At 41.9% G+C, this 16,206-nt stretch overlaps 1 protein-coding gene across 1 annotated transcript; it reads right to left on the minus strand.

Moving 5' to 3' along the window:
• Nucleotides 1–646: 646 nt before the first annotated feature.
• Nucleotides 647–7,825, minus strand: LOC121713232 (large neutral amino acids transporter small subunit 1-like). The gene is made up of 11 exons (XM_042097723.1): nt 7,674–7,825; nt 6,031–6,516; nt 5,080–5,205; nt 4,565–4,670; nt 4,325–4,369; nt 4,116–4,239; nt 3,812–3,915; nt 3,400–3,496; nt 3,058–3,207; nt 2,370–2,544; nt 647–1,983 (listed from the first exon to the last, which is right to left on the minus strand). Exons 1-11 carry the CDS (start codon nt 7,819–7,821, stop codon nt 1,916–1,918), a joined length of 1,629 nt encoding a protein of 542 aa, XP_041953657.1. The 5' UTR covers nt 7,822–7,825; the 3' UTR covers nt 647–1,915.
• Between the last annotated feature and the right edge of the window lie 8,381 nt (nt 7,826–16,206).

Raw genomic sequence — 16,206 nt, forward strand, 5'->3', positions numbered from 1 at the left:
CAAGTAATACAAACATTACAATCACAGGTTGGACTCGTGTCCTTCTCCCGTACAATGTTGTGCATTGCATCCTCAACCTCTTTGTACTTTTACTAGTGCAGTCTGATGATGCCAACTCAACTATAGGCTCTGCCGCTGGGTCCAGCTTTTGACTAAAAGGTCACATAATGTAAACGTACAACTAATATCTAAAAATGACTCATAAAAATATAAGAGCAAATAATCTGAATGTAGAAAATGGACACACAAATTTCACAATGGGTCTGTTCGACAGAGCAACTTAAGATAAGTGTTTCACTGCCCCCTGCTCCTGTTTATATTATTGTTGGGAGGTTTTCTTCATATTTCAACGAGGTACAAAAAATAATTGTCAACATAATAAGAAAACCACAGAGATGTGTCATTCATATGAAGAAAAAAGTGTCATTCATATGAAGAAAACCTTACTCAACGATAGCATAAAGATTAACAACAACAACAACAACACAAACTACAATTTTGGACAAAAGAACAACTTGCTTGAGACACAGACACAGAGGTTTTCCCTTTTCAGTCCATATCCATTTTTGTGCTTGTACTCTTTCCTCTGTTGCTGTGTTCATAACTACTCTGATTTTCTTGAAAAAGAGGCCAGCTCAAAGTACTGCTACTGCAGCAGAGTTCACTTTTGCCCAAACATGTAAACATAGGGGACAGCGCCCCCTATGAGAAGGTGCAGATATATCATAACTGTAAAGAGGTTGAACTGAGACTGAAGCTCTGCCACTGTTGAATAAACCCTATAGCAGGCCCCTGTCCTCTCCTGAATATATGTGCTCCTTTGAATATTGTACAGTTTGTGCGTTTGCAGTTGTCAGGTCACATGTAGGCTAAATTTAGGTTTTAAAAAATCATAATAAAAACACGTGTCCAAGTAATCTCAGTAAGAAGACCTTCTAGATCTTCAAGTAATTGGTGTCTTTTCACTCAAAACTAACAAGCTGATGCAGACATTTCTAATGAAAAGATGAAGCCTTAAAAATGGCAAACTAAAGATGTTAAACTGTTAGTAATGAGAAATAGACCAAAGCAACACAAGTTAGTATGAGGTCAGCCACAGTATCAACAGAACTTAAATATGGGATTAAAAATGAAGCACCTTGACTGCCTTAGCATTTTCCTTGTGTAAAATGTATGAGGTACATTAATTTCCACAGAAATGTGGATAATCTCCCACAGTTTAGAATGATTGAGAAAGAAGACAGAAGAGGTTGAGGGAGATTCATTGATCTGATTGAATAAAAACAAAAATACCCTGTGAGTTTCTGTGGCTCTCCCCTTGTAAAGGGTTATCCCACCCAGGCACGCCCTGAGCAGGCACTACTCAATGCTCAACCTACCAGCCAAAAATGGTCTCTAGTGCACAAGAAACACTTATGCTTAGAGACATACTAGTCTACAGAGAAGTGCTGTGCTGGCATTCAGCTGTGAATGCAAATGTGTCTACATTTTTAGTTTAGCTCCATGCAGACATCACATCTCTACAGGTACTGGGCCTGAATGGACCAGGGTGACTGGGCTCCAATGTGGGGTTAATTTGTGCAGCTCGGGGGTTAAAGGGGCAATACCGATTTAGGCTGCACCTCGTTACTGAGCATCAGTCACACTGAGTTCTGATACACATTACAAACCGTAGAGACTCCTAACCACAGCAGAGTTTATCTCGTGTGTCTACTGATCGAGGTGTGGTGTGGCTGAAATACTGGATGTCTTCATTACGTGAGAAAAGTAGGAGGAGGACAAAAGAAATGAACAGATTTACCTGAAACCACAGAGACAAACACAATGCCACTTCTCTTTGACTTCAACACAAATATGAAACACAATAGCAAGAACGCAGTCTTGTCGATTGCCCACGTCCTGAGCCCTGATCGGATCACTCTTTCGTATCCCGCTCCTCTGGAACTGCCAAGAAAACCTTCTGGCAGAAAAGAGTGAAGATTTCTGTGGGAAAATCCAGCACATCATCACATTACTCATCTCTGACAATCAATCAATCACCCATTTTATTAATCCCCTCCTCTCAACTTCTTTCTGTTTTCATTTTCAAATAGTTTGATACACTACTGGCTGTGTTTTCTCACTCCTAAAAGGCTCTTGATGAATGTGTTGCCTTTAGTTTCAGAGAAGGCAGATACCCGTAGACCTCATCATTCTTGCATGTAGTACAAACACTATGACAAACATACATTTACAAACCATTACGCTCAACTTTCTTTGTAGTCTCTTCAATCACATATATTTTCCACTGCTTAAATCAGGCACCTGTTTGCAACCAATATCACACTTTTTCAGTTCTTTGCTATCATCAGATCATCTGAGATTCTCACCGAGGACCTTCTGCACTGTGCGAGGCTTCTCCCATTTGTAGCCCAGCAGGTAGAAGGGGATCCCGGAGAGGATGATGCCCGAGCCCACCAAGCACTCGAAGGGGGCTGCCCAGAAGGACACCACCACCATGAAGGCGCAGCCGATCACAAATGCCAGGGGGATCACCAGTGGGATCTGAGCCGACACAATCACACAATCAATCAGCAGAGTTAGAAGCAAATCACCAGCAGACACACTCATATCAACTCATATCAATCTATAAATAGCAACCACCATTGTTTAGCATTCTTTAAACCAATATGAGCAGCTTCAGGAGCTAAGCTGTGGGTGTTTGTTTGGCGGGGTGGTAGAGAGGGTGGGCCATATACCATATAGCCCATCTTGAGAAGAGGGGGGATAATGCAACAGCCCCCCATCCCCCACACGCCCCAACTCCCCAACTCCCCAATCCCCACAGTTGGAGTGTTATGGAGCAGAAGGAGATTAGGCTGACTCTGCCGAGGCCCTCAACAGCTACTGCTGAGCCAGGCATCACCTGCTCAGTGGCGTGGAGTCCAACAGAGGCAAGGTTAGCATGCCTGATTAGGAAGACGCTCCACCTCCAAGTGCAATTAGGTAGCCTAGAACAGGTGGGAATGCCCAGGTAGAGTTAGCGTTAAGGTTCGTTTGAGAAGTGCGGTGACTGACCTTGATAGGCCTGCGGAGGTCAGGTTTGGTCCAGCGTAGCCACAGCATCCCAGCGATGGCCATGCCGACACACAGCCACGTGAAGAAACTGAAGAGGTTGATGACGGAGAAGATGTCCTTAGACAGTGCATAGAACATGGACAGGCAGCACTGAGGTGGAGGGAAAGAGAGAGAGAGAGAGAGAGAGAGAGAGAGAGAGAGGGTGGGAAGAGAGAGAGAGAGAGAGAGAGAGAGACACAAGTGAGGTGTGGCAGGAGGTCCCTGTGACAGCGATGGGATTCCTTTTGTTAGTAAAATGGCGAGACTGAGAGGCAGAGTGGCCATCTCACAGCAGGGACTTACTGTGAAGATGAGGGAGGGCACTGGGGTGAAGAGGTCGGTGTGAACCAATCCAAGTGCAGCAGGCAGCTGTCCCTCACGAGCACCCGCATAAAACAGCCTGATAACACAGCATTGTCTAATTTTATCCCAGTTTATTAATAACTGCTTCTAAAAGAACTCACGCTCTGATGGGTGAACAAGGCTGTCTTGACTGAAACGCTCCATGGCACTAGCACCTCATCTCACTTGTATGGTGATATTGCTAGCAAAATATAACAGTTGGTTTGGCTGACTATGGCTAAGTTTGTATGGCTACAGTAAAGCCTCAATTAACTACAGTATGTTAACCATCCCAAAGTGTGGGAAACTCACTAAGTTAACTGTACTGTAGGTCTATTATGCAGGGTAGATGTCTTGGAGTGAGTGGGCTTACCTGGCTGATGTGAACAAACTGCCATTCACTGCACCAAAACAGGACAGCCCCACAAAGACTGGGATGATCCAGGACATCACACCCAGATGGTACTCCCCGAAAGACTGTAAAATGTTGAAAAGGCTCGGAATTCAGTTACTATCTCCAGACACAGGCCAAAGGTTCATCAACATCACCTAGCATAATCTAAATACGTATACACCATATATCTTAAAATAAATACATTTTACGTGTCAAAATAGATATTTGTATATTTATTAATCCAGCTTTACCCCAAACAATTCCCCCCGTGAGTCAAACCTACCACAGCAACCGCTTCAGACTCCACCATGACTTGTGGAGGGATGGTGGTGAGGTACGCCATATTGGTCAGCACGTACACCACAGTTACGATGGGCATGCTGATGATGATTGACAGCGGTAGGTTCCTGTAGGAGACACCAGATGTTAAGAGTCAAACGGACGTCCTACACACATTTGTAATTCTCAGCGTGTCTTTCTTAAGATATTTACCTCTCTGGATTGATCATTTCCTCTGTGACATAGTTCAGATAATTCCTGCAGACATAAAACATAAAAATTAAAATCCACTTGCACATGCAGTTAATGTGACCATGTGATCTTGCACAATGTACATGAAACCATTCAGAATGATTGTGTGAGCCATGTAGCTTATCAGTTGGATCGTTCATTCTGCTAATGTGAGGCCAGCCAATAGCCCCTCAGTGCCTCTTCCCCTCTGTCCCACCTTACCATCCACCGTAGGCAAACAAGCCACTGTACAGGGCCAGCACTATGTTGTCTACTCCCATTTTGCTCCCCTCAAACGCCAGCTTTGGAGACAGGTAAGAGACATCACCTGTTTTGACAAAAAAGACCCATATTATATATGCATCATCTTGTGCAACACCAGATAGTTGGCAACAGATCACGTAGCTTTTGGTATTTCATATTTAGGAAAGACAGTGTCATGGCCAGGAATTACGTCATATGGCACCATTGTTTCCCTTTGAGAATTCATCATGCCATTGTGATATTGGTGGGAAACTCATTTCCCGTTGCCCACAGTTTCTATGACAACTATCTGGCAAGGGTTAGAGCACAGGAATCTCTTTTGTTTTCACAGAGCAGATCTGAGGTGTCCTTATTACTCAACACAACAACAACACCAACTGTCTGCCCGCCAAGACAGAAGCAAATTCAAATTCTAATACATCTAGTTGATATGAGGTAGATTATGTCAAAGAGATGAGCTTAAAGAAGAGTACCTGTTGCAATCTGAACAAAGCCAAAGAAAATGATGATTATAAGCGCGAGGAGCTTCGATGCTGTGAAGACATCCTGGACTTTGGTTGCCGCTCTGACACTGATGCAATTCACAAAGGTCAGCGAAGCTGCAGAGACAGAGAGTTTAGTCATCATCAGATGAGAATCCAAATGGGTTTAAAAGCATTCAAATACATATCTACAGCATGGTGCATTTACAAAGGGAGGGACTCGTCAGGTTGGCATTTTCAAATTATACGTATTTAATTATTTTAAATGTCAGCATTTGGCAGTCCTCTCCTTGAGCAGTTTTGAACATCTTATCATCTACTTAACAGGTACTATGATATTTATGATTCTTTCTGAAGTGGATGGCAGTCAGTTTTGCGGAAAAAACTGCACAAATCAGAACAATTCACTTTCAGACTAGTATGATTCATTATTCAGAAGTCCTCACTCTTCATCAATATGTGGGTGAGTATGTGTGTGCTTTCTGGAACGTTTCAAACTGATCCTTGTGACGATTAAGGATGAGAGATTCTGGAAGCTCTCTCTAGGTGTCTTCTTGGTCAAGTATCTCTGACCTGATTGCTGATGGGATGGAAACATCTACACGGTGCTGATTTTGAAACCTTGGCTGACATGGCATGTTTTTAGCGTGGCAGGATGTGAGTGGGATCAGGACCCATTGGGCACTTAGACCTAACCAAACCCCCCCCCCCCCCCCCCCCCGACGCTGCAAGTCTGACAGCTCTCTGCAGCCTCAGATACCGTCATGAGAGCTCTAGCCCTTATCCACTCACTCAGTCTGTCTTAGGATCACCCCAAAGAATACAGGAGACTCAGAGGCCCTGAAAGACACACTCACTCCGACATGAGCATGTATCTCTGAGGACATTCGTTGAAAAGATGTGCCAAAGGGTGTTCACCGAGATGTCCCTAAGGATACTCACTTAGACAGAGGCAAGCAATGAGCTTGGCAGGAGCCTCCGGAACAGGGCAGACTGGGAAGAACGGCTTGAGCAGGTACGTGGCGAACACCAGGGAGACAACGTATTGGGAGGACGGCCGGATGATCAGCATCTCCACCCACAGTTTGAGGAACGCCGCCAGCTCGCCATACACCACCAGGATGTAGGTGTAGTCGCCGCCCGACTTGGTGATGGTAGTGCCCAGCTCGGCGTAGCACAGGGCACCCATGGTGGACACTATGCCGCACACGGCCCAGACGATCAGCGACAGGCCCACCGAGCCCACCTCCTTCACCACGCCTGTGGGCGACACGAAGATGCCCGACCCGATGATGGTGCCGATGATCATTCCCACGCCATTGAAGAGCGTGATGCTCCTCTTCAGCTCTATCTTGCTTTTGGGGGCGTCCTCCTTGGGAGACTCTGCCATGGGCTGTTCCTCCACCACACTGCCCTCGTCTGCCGGGCCTTTGGTACCCAAAGAAGTCAGATTATCAATTGGTCTGATGTAGCAACAAAAATACCTTCATAATTGACCGTTAAGGAAGTGTCCAAGCCTTTAAAGTACTCCTGATGAGAACATACATATTAGTACACACAGTTTTAAGAGGGTGCTATGTATTTGTGATGCTCAAAATACAGAAAAGCTTTTAGATAAACAATAATGATGCAACATGCATGAAAAATATGTACATTCTATATGCATTTGTTCTTTATCTGAATTTTATACATGACAATATTGAGATAGAAACTGTTGCAGGATGTCATTTTTCCTCATCATTAACATCAATACACTACTACAAAGCATAATGTATATATTTCATTGTATTCTATCGCTAACAATGAAATAGTAACAAAAAACAGCCACTTTTCAGCTCCCTGTTGCTTATATGTTGAAATATCTTATTAACTGTCTGACCAAATATAGGCTACAGTTGTAAAATGACTCCTTGTAGAGATTGTACTTACTTTGTGATATTTCTTATTCAAATATGGACAATCACAAGTAAATTCTCTTCCCGTTATGATAAGATCCTCATCTCACTCAATGTCTCCACTTCATACTATCCTCCCAGTTACAAGCTGAGTAATGGACATAAATATACTTTCTGGTCCTGCAGTTTACCATCAGCATGTAAATTAATTCATAAATATTGTGTACTCAGTGATTTACACACATACTTGTTTATTAAATATTTTTACACAAGATATATCATCCTTTGACTACAGTACATGAGCCAGTCTCGAACCTGATCAGCTCACCCAATCTGTGCTCATAATATATGGTTTATCTACGGCTTGGACATTTTATTATCTTTTCACAATTTCAACTTATTTGACATATATTGCTAAATTGAGCAGAATATTGGGCAGCTTTCGTGCCTTTGATGCATTTTCAGTCGCCGGCACCTCTCAGCATGTGCTCAGGCAACGTTGCTACTACAACTTCAAGCAAAGCCACTTGAATAGAGCCTCACTGAGCTTAATTCCTTTCTGCCTGAGCCAAAGGAGCATGTGGCTCCATGCCTCTCACTGCCCCCGAGCAGCCAGAGCTACACAAGAGGCACGCGCCGAAGCAGCTGAGATGCACCTGTGACTGAAAGAGGGAATTAGACTGCACCTACCCTCCATCTTTTCCTCCGTCACCTTGTTCACGCTCTCCCGGCTGCGAGATTTCAGCTCCGCCATCCTTTTTTTCTCTAATGCTGTGTTCTGGCTCCTCCCTGGATTGCTTACACACAAACCACACACCAGGGCCACACACATGCGCATGCGGTCATGCGCACGCAGACACACACACACACGCACAAACACACACGTGCGCGCGCCCTCTTACTCACACACAAAGGAGACACTGGCGCCCCTCCTCCTCCTCCCTCTGTCTCTCTCCCCCTCTCCCTCCTCCTCCTCCTCCTCCCTCTGTCTCTCTCCCCTTCTCCCTCCTCCTCCTCCTCCCTCTGTCTCTCTCCCCCTCTCCCTCCTCCTCCTCCTCCTCCTTCCATGCGTCAGAGCAGAGGGATGCTCTGTCTGCATATAGGCTGTATAACACTGGAGTCATTCAGTTGAACACTTTTAACTTCTCAGTAAAATCTCTTATATATAAGATAACATATATGCAAATATCTGAGAATAAAGAAGACTGTATTTTCTACATATTTCTGTGCTGTTATGACACAGATTTTTATGAGCAGACATTTTGTTGTAATACTAACATTTGTATGCTTGATATCTCCCCTAGTGGGCTATTAGAGGAATGTTAGAAATGGTTCATGTCTTTCATGAGGACACATAACAAATACCACGTGACCAAATCAGGCTATCTAATCATTATCATAAAAACTGCTCTACCACCAGAACACACATCTTTTCACTATGCCTGTCATAGCGGAACTGTATGTTACATTCCTAGTGCTATATAGGCAGGGGATTTCCCACAGGGTCTAATCAACAACCAAGCCTATTTACCATCAAAAACAAAATCACCAACAAAGCAACTTTTGTGGGCAAAAAACATCACCAACAGAACAACCTTCGAGAGCATTTCACTAGGGTTATCAAGCAGGGACTGGAAACTGCCAAAACAAAATCTCAATGCCATCAAAGATTATATATCGAAAACGGTTAAAGGGTCTACAATGTAACCGATAATAACAATACTTAGTTCACTGTTGTTCTTTTTTTTAAAAAAGAGCTTATAGTAAAAATGTACTTACTTATATTTAAAATATTTCAAATGTTCTATTATTTTATTTAGTACACTATTATGTTTTGCATATATTCATGTAAAATACACATAATAAAATTACTAAATTGGAAGTTTATATTTCCTGTGCATATAGATTATTAAAAATATTTCATAAAATGGAAAGCACTCCATAATTCAACTGTTTGGGCTGCACATTTTTGCACATTTTTGGCTGCACATCATGGGATTTATAGCTTCTCTCTATCAAACAATACAATGTATTGGCAGATATTTATAAACATATTGAGTACATTGATAGGTCTCTAATATGGAAATTCATTAGAAAATTGTTTTTCTTTATAAAGATATCTGAGATATATTTTGTATTTGAAATACATATAATGTTATTTTCACCGGCACAACTGACAGAACAGTGAAATTAAACCTTCTGCCTTCTGGAGGTGTCGTGGGCCTAATTCAATGAAACGCCATGAGTGAAATGCTATTGAAGGTTGTTCTGTTGGTGATGTTTTTGTTAGTGATTTGTAATTTGTTAGTGATTTTGGTTTTGATGGTAAAAAGGCTTGGTTGTAGATTGGCCGCTATGTGAAATCCCCTATAGCACAAAAAAACAAAACAAGCAAAAAATAAATAAATAACATTTGCCTTCCAAAAGACTAATAGTGCACGTATCATAATACTTTGGGAATGAAAATAAACAACCAACATCATTAAAATAGCCTTGTAGTGAGCTGGTTATTATTATTTTGTGGTGGTTGGATGTTAAAGGAACCATATGTAAGATTGTGGCCAAAACTGGTACTGCAATCACTTTCAAAATACTGAAGAGCGATGTATCCCCTCCCCCTCCCCGCTGACTCGAGGTTGCCAACCCTGATGGCAAAACACTACTGACTTCGTGATTAGTAGATAGGTGGAGGGTGGCACATCAGGCCAAAACACAACATGACAATTACAAAACACAACATCAACATCAGTTGAGGGCTGCAACTTCACTTTTTAAATGACCTAATGAAATATCCTGGCCGGACTACTGTTGTCAGTGATATAAGTATTTGAAATGAACATGATTTCTTAATGTCTAGTGACATATCAGGGCCATTTTATGATTAATTGAAATATTTTTCTTACACACGGTTCCTTTAACTTTCATTTTGATTATATAAATCAAACCCTCTTGTATAAGGTTGTCTCAGGCGAAAAAGCAAATCAGTACATCTGTAAACACAGGTATTTGATCTAGCCTCCTGAGAACCAAGAAAAAAGTTGTTGTGACTTTATGTATAGGGTGAAAAAAAAACATATTACATTTTTTAAAAAATAAATTCTTTACATTTTAATTGTATAGCATGTCCACTATGGTGGATGAAAGGACTGTTTTAGTATGAAAAGGTAACCACAAAAATAGATAAAAATGAACAAATCATGCTTATAGTGGTATTAAATGAAGGGTAAACTTAACCAAATCTTGGGGAAAAGGCTATTTATTCTTCTAGAATTTGTCTTTTTGGATAGTTGTATGTCTTTTTTTCTGAATTGTTTTTCATTTTAATTAAATATAAATATGTATTAGCAGTAGCCTAAAAAGAACAGAATAGATATGGATATGCAGTAAGAACAGTGCATGAACAACATGTACAGATATGTACAGTGTGGTAGCAGTAACATTATAGTTTTATTATAGTATAAAAGTAGTAACAAATAATATAGATATATGTAGTGTATTAACAGTAAAAAAAATGTTTATTTTAAAAACAGAATAAAGTTGGTTGGTTGTCACCGACTCACCAGGGTGCAGAGCTAGAGTTCAGTAGGGTGACAGCCACAGGGAAGAAGCTTCCTCTGAGCCTGCTGGTTCGAGTGCGGAAAGACCTGTAATGTCTCCTGGAAGGGAGTGGGGTGAACAGTTTGTGGTTGGGGTGCAATATTTTTTTTGTTTGGTCCTACTCTTCTTCTCCATCTTCTTGAGGCACAGGTTCATAGTCCTCATCTCTGTCTCATAACATGTCTCCAATCACATGACATATCATTGGAAAGCCTGGGATGTCCTCTTTAAAAGACGTCATGAATTGATAAAGTAGCTCAAAAGGGTAAAGGGCTATGCATGTACAACCCATGTCCACTACAAAGGACACAAGGTTGGGTCTCAGGAGTTCATTTTTAAAAGTAGTAAACAGGCAGTCAAAAGTGAAGAAGTTAGCTGTGAGGTTTTGGGATTGGTCTAAAAGTTTAAATAGACAAGTTCTGAAGTAGGAATCCCGAATCGACAAGTTGAAATGTCCAAGGTAATGCAGGGTCCCCTGTTGGACGGAGTTTATAGCTAGAGGTGTTTAGTTTCCTGGGTTCTACAGTAAAACTATTTTCTTTCATTATATTTTTGTGTTCTTCCTGGCTCAACTACTATACCAATAAAATCTCTAATTTTTGTACTGGACTTTCTCCTTGCACCATGTCCTTCACTTTCTTCTCTCTCCACCACCTCATCCAGTGGTGCATCACCCTAAACAAGGGATGACTGCGTCAGTCCCTCACTACCTGAATAACTGCACATAAATAAGTATAAAAGGCATAATCACCTTGTCATTCTTTGCACCTGTTGCACACATAATACCACAGTGAAGCATGGTGGTGGAAATGTGGACGTGTGGGGCTGCCTTTCTTAGCCTGGAGACTAATGCAATGGCCGAACTCGAGGGGCGGCACTAAGCATGCATTTGAAAATCTCACTGCAGGCAATTGTATAACACTACGACCAATGTTTACTGACTGATTCTGGAATTTCGACGCAATTGGATAACACTAGGACCAATGTTTACTGACTGATTCGTTGCAGCGCTGTCGTCATCTGTTTAGCTCGCCTCTGTCCTGCCTATATCAAATACACCGATGTGATCGGTTCCTCGCGATGCAAGGGGTTAACCAGTTCAATTGTATGCAACATATTGCTATGTAGCATAATAATGTTATACACCATTTCAAAGCTTTGGCTCTTGGGAATCCAAAAATGACAACTTTTTTCATGTACAATCTGTATAGTGCTTTACATTTTCAGATTAATTTTATTATGTCTCAATTAAATTTGATCCAAAATGCCCCCCTCCCCCTCCTCCGCTTTTGGTGCTACCCTGACTTCTGGCTGCAGTGTAGCTGCAGCACCTAGATGCAACATATTGGGTACTGAAATATTCACAAGAATCCATAGAAATTGAATCTTCATTAGTTGTACAGATGTATAGTTTATCTTATACACACTCATCGAACCAACAAAGTAAATGCAAAAATAGAGACTTTTTTGTAATTGTTCCATATTTTGTGTAGTCAGTCTATATCAGAACACCTGACATACAATCTAAATAGTTCACAAGAAACCTCAAAGTGTTACCTTTCATTTGAGACCAGGATTGTGCTTCTACACAAAGAGGTTCATGTGCAGTAAGCATTTGAGTGTCAGTATGCACTTTGGATAACAAAAGTCCTATGGGGAGTTTCCATAGGCATTTTACAAAACGCATGAGCATACCTTGGCAAATAATGGTCTAAAGCACTCATATTTTCATTCTATATTGATCTACTTTTGCACACAGCCTCACAAGACCTGGTGCTAGGGCTCAGTTGTGTTTCTAAGGGATATCAAGTGACCCAGAGGGCTGAAATGTGGTCAGTTCAGAGATGCTTGTAATACGGCAGAAAGAAAAAAATATATTCTAGCCTCTGTAACTCTGTGTGAGTACATCACACAGTTATTTTGACTGTTTCTTACGAAAACTACAGGTTCTCAGCTTTCTAGAGGTCCAACACTTGATGGTAGGCCCCAAAAGAGGTGGGAACAATGCCCTTGTAAATAGGCACAGTGCAATTTCAGGCAAAAACTTGAAATTTGTATTGAGATCTATGTTAGGCCCACGACACCTTATGAAGGCTTAACAGTGAAACAGTGTTCACTGAAGGTCACAAAAAATAAACCTTTTAAAGATGTTCTGGGAACGTCCTAAAAGGTTTTGTGTTGTGTTGTGTTGTTATGTGTTGTTTATCCTTTAACTGACCCGAAGTTTGGTGGATATTGACCTAAAGTGTGTTGAAACATGATACCGAGTGTGAACTTTGTTGTAAATAATTCCATGGAAATGCATGGATTCCAGTTGCTGGAAGCGTGTTGCATGTTGCAAACATGTTGACCAACTTCTACAGACAGCGGCAACAGACAGTGGCGACAGCCATCAAACTCCCTTAAGTGGACCAGTGGACACAAGTAACCAAATCTCACCACCTAGCAACCAAATCTTGGCACCCCTATTTCTGAGGTGTCTGTTCCTGACTCTCCGCCATAGATGGTGGGGCCTGCGCCTATTTATGGTGGTTGCTATGCAAACTAAAGTGGTTGCTATGCTGGTTGCTAGGGTAATAATGTTGGTTGCTATGGTGGTTGCTAGGTTGACATTATATTGGTGGTTGCTAGGTTGTTGCTAGGGTGTTGCTAGGGTACATATGGTGGCTGCTATGCAAAATAAAGAGATTGCTATGTTGGTTGCTATGCTGGTTGCTAGGGTAATCATGTTGGTTGCTATGGTGGTTGCTAGGTTGACATTATAGTGGTGGTTGCTAGGTTGTTGCTAGGGTAATTAATATGGTTGCTAGGCTGTTGCTATTTGTGGTGGTTGCTATAGTAACTCAAGTGGTTCATCCTAATCATGTTGGCTGCTATGTTGGTTGCTAGGTTGTCATCATGGAAGTGGTTGATAAGTTGTTGCTAGGGTACTGGAGGTGGTTGCTAGGCTGTTGCTAAATTAGTTGTAGTGGTTGCTATGCTGGTTGCTAGGTTAATCTCATTGGTTGCTATATTGGTTGCTAGGTTGTAACTGTGGAAGTGGTTGCTAGGCTGTTGCTAGGGTACTTGAGGTGGTTGCTAGGCTGTTGCAAGGGTAGTTATGGTGGTTGCTATGATGGTTGCTAGGTTTATCATGTTGGTTGCTATGTTGGTTGCTGGGTTTTAACTGTGGAATTGGTTGCTAGGCTGTTGCTAGGGTACTTGAGGTCATTGTTAGGTTGTTGCTAGGGTATCCATGGTGGCTACTATCAGAAATAAGGGAGTTACTATAGTGGTTTGCTAGTATAATCATGTTGGTTGCTATGGAAACTGACATAGATGCTTAATTTCAATGGTTGCTATGTTGGTTGCTGTACAGTAGGTGGTAGTTTAATGTAGTTGGCTGGAGGCATAGTTGATGATAAAGGACAGTTGGAATGGCTGAACAGTAAATAGTTGAGTAGTTTAAATGGTTAAATTGTTTAACAGTGAATTATTGTAGTGAGGACTTTTATTTTGAAATACACCGTGTTACAAATTATTATGCAAATTGGATGTAAGTGTCATAAACATTTTTTTTTTTTTTTTAATCCCAATTAAACTCATGGATGGCATTAGTCTGGTTAACGTCAGACCTCATCTCATTGAGATGGGGTCTGGGAACTAGGCATTCAATTTCTCGTATTTGAAACATGGTTTACGAATGCCCAGAGCCGTTTATTGGGCGCTACGAATGTCTATCAAATTAGCTGTACGTAGCTCATAACGGCTTCAGTGTGTCGTCATCGTCTTGCTGCCCTCCCTCTGTTCTGTGATTGGTCCCCTAACTGAGGCGAAAATTTGCTCCATGGTATCCAGGCTGCCTAGCAGCGTGAATAAAATTGCGCGCGTAAGGCAGCATGGGAAAACCCAGGCTAGGATGGCATTGTGTCTCAGGGTTCTTTGGATCATTGAAATCAATCTCAGACACCTGCGATAATTAGTTTGCCAGGTGAGCCCAATCAAGGGAAAACTACTTAAGAAGGTTGTTCCACATTATTAAGCATGCCACAGGTTTCAAGCAATATGGGAAAGAAAAAGGTTCTCTCTGCTTGTGCAGGACCTTTGACAAGGCATGAAAACATTTCCCGAAAACTAATGCATGATCATCCTACTGTGAAGAAATTTGTCGCTCATTCAGAGCACAGGTGGGTTTGTGCAGACAAAGTCATAATAAGGAAGTTTTCTGCCAGACAAATTCATAGCCTGATGCTATTTCTCCACGAAACTCCCCCTCGCTCGATCTGAAGCTCTTTTCCTTTTCTTTGCATCTTCCGTCAAGGGTTTTCGTTGCTTCTTTGCCGGCTCTGCCATTATACACACATTTGCAACAATCGCTAGCGTTTCGTTAGCCTGCCTCTGTGCTGTGGATGCAGGATGTAAACTGATCCTGCTTCGGTCGGCGGGTACGATACACTGAACTTGCAAGCGGGATATTCTTCCTACAGGCAGTAGGGGCGGGCGAGAGAGTCTTCATTCGTCCTGTAATGAGTCACTTAACCATATACCGAAGATGAGTAATTAACATGAAAACGTTGCCTGGTGTCCCTTTAAGAGAGCAGCTGCTAAAATGCCATTGCAAAGCAGCAAAAAGGTATTTGAAGCCGCTGGTGCCTCTGGAGTCCCGCGAACCTCAAGGTGTAGGATCCTCAATAAGTTTGCAAGTGTGCATAAACCTACTATAAGGCCACCCCTAAACAATGCTCCCAAGCAGAAACGGTTGCAGTGGGCTCAGGAATACATGAAGACTCATTTTCAAATAGTTTTCTTTACGGATGAGTGCTGTGCAACCCTAGATGGTCCAGAATCCAGATGGATGGAGTAATGGATGGTTAGTGAATGGCCATCATGTCTCAACAAGGCTGAGACGTCAGCAAGGAGGTGGCGGAGTCATGTTTTGGGCCGGAATCATGGAGAGGGAGCTGGTAGGCCCCTGACGGTGTTAAAATGACCTTGGCAAAGTATGTAGAGTTTCTGACTGACCACTTTCTTCCTTGGTACAAAAAGAAGAACCGTGCCTTCAGTAGCAAAATCATCTTTATGCATGACAATGCACCATCTCATGCTGCAAAGAATACCTCTGGGTCATTGGCTGCTATGGGCATAAAAGGAGAGAAACTCATGGTGTGGCCCCCATCTTCCCCTGACCTCAACCCTATTGAGAACCTTTGGAGCATCATCAAGCAAAAGATCTGAGGGTGGGAGGCAGTTCACATCCAAGCAGCAGCTCTGGGAGGCTATTCTGACATTCTGGCAGCTCTGGGAGGCTATTCTGCAAAGACATTAAAGCAGAAACTCCAAGAACTCACAAGTTCAATGGATGCAAGAATTGTGAAGGTCAATCAATGAAGGGGTCCTGTGTTAACATGTAACTTGGCTTGTTAAGATGTTTTTGATTGAAATAACTTTTGATTTAATTTATATCACCTCCTAATGCTGCAAATTCAACAAATGACCATTTTTAGTTCTTTATAACCTATAAAATGTCTTGAAACTCTGATGCATAATAATTTGGAACAGTGCATTTTGAGTTTTTTATTTTTGAAAAAAAAAAAAATACTGTTGTCATTGGGAGGTTTGTTCAATAAAATTCAAATTATACTCTTAT

This window comes from Alosa sapidissima, chromosome 7, assembly GCF_018492685.1.
Source record: "Alosa sapidissima isolate fAloSap1 chromosome 7, fAloSap1.pri, whole genome shotgun sequence".
Lineage (NCBI taxonomy): Eukaryota > Metazoa > Chordata > Actinopteri > Clupeiformes > Clupeidae > Alosa > Alosa sapidissima.

Excerpts from the sequence above, each read along its gene's own strand:
- LOC121713232 (XM_042097723.1), bottom strand. The coding sequence starts at position 7,821 with ATGCGCATGTGTGTGGCCCTGGTGTGTGGTTTGTGTGTAAGCAATCCA. Across the intron at positions 4,240-4,324 it reads GAAATGATCAATCCAGAGAG|GAACCTACCGCTGTCAATCA; the intron begins GTAAATATCTTA and ends TGTCTCCTACAG. Across the intron at positions 3,208-3,399 it reads TGCCCTCCCTCATCTTCACA|TGCTGCCTGTCCATGTTCTA; the intron begins GTAAGTCCCTGC and ends CCTCCACCTCAG.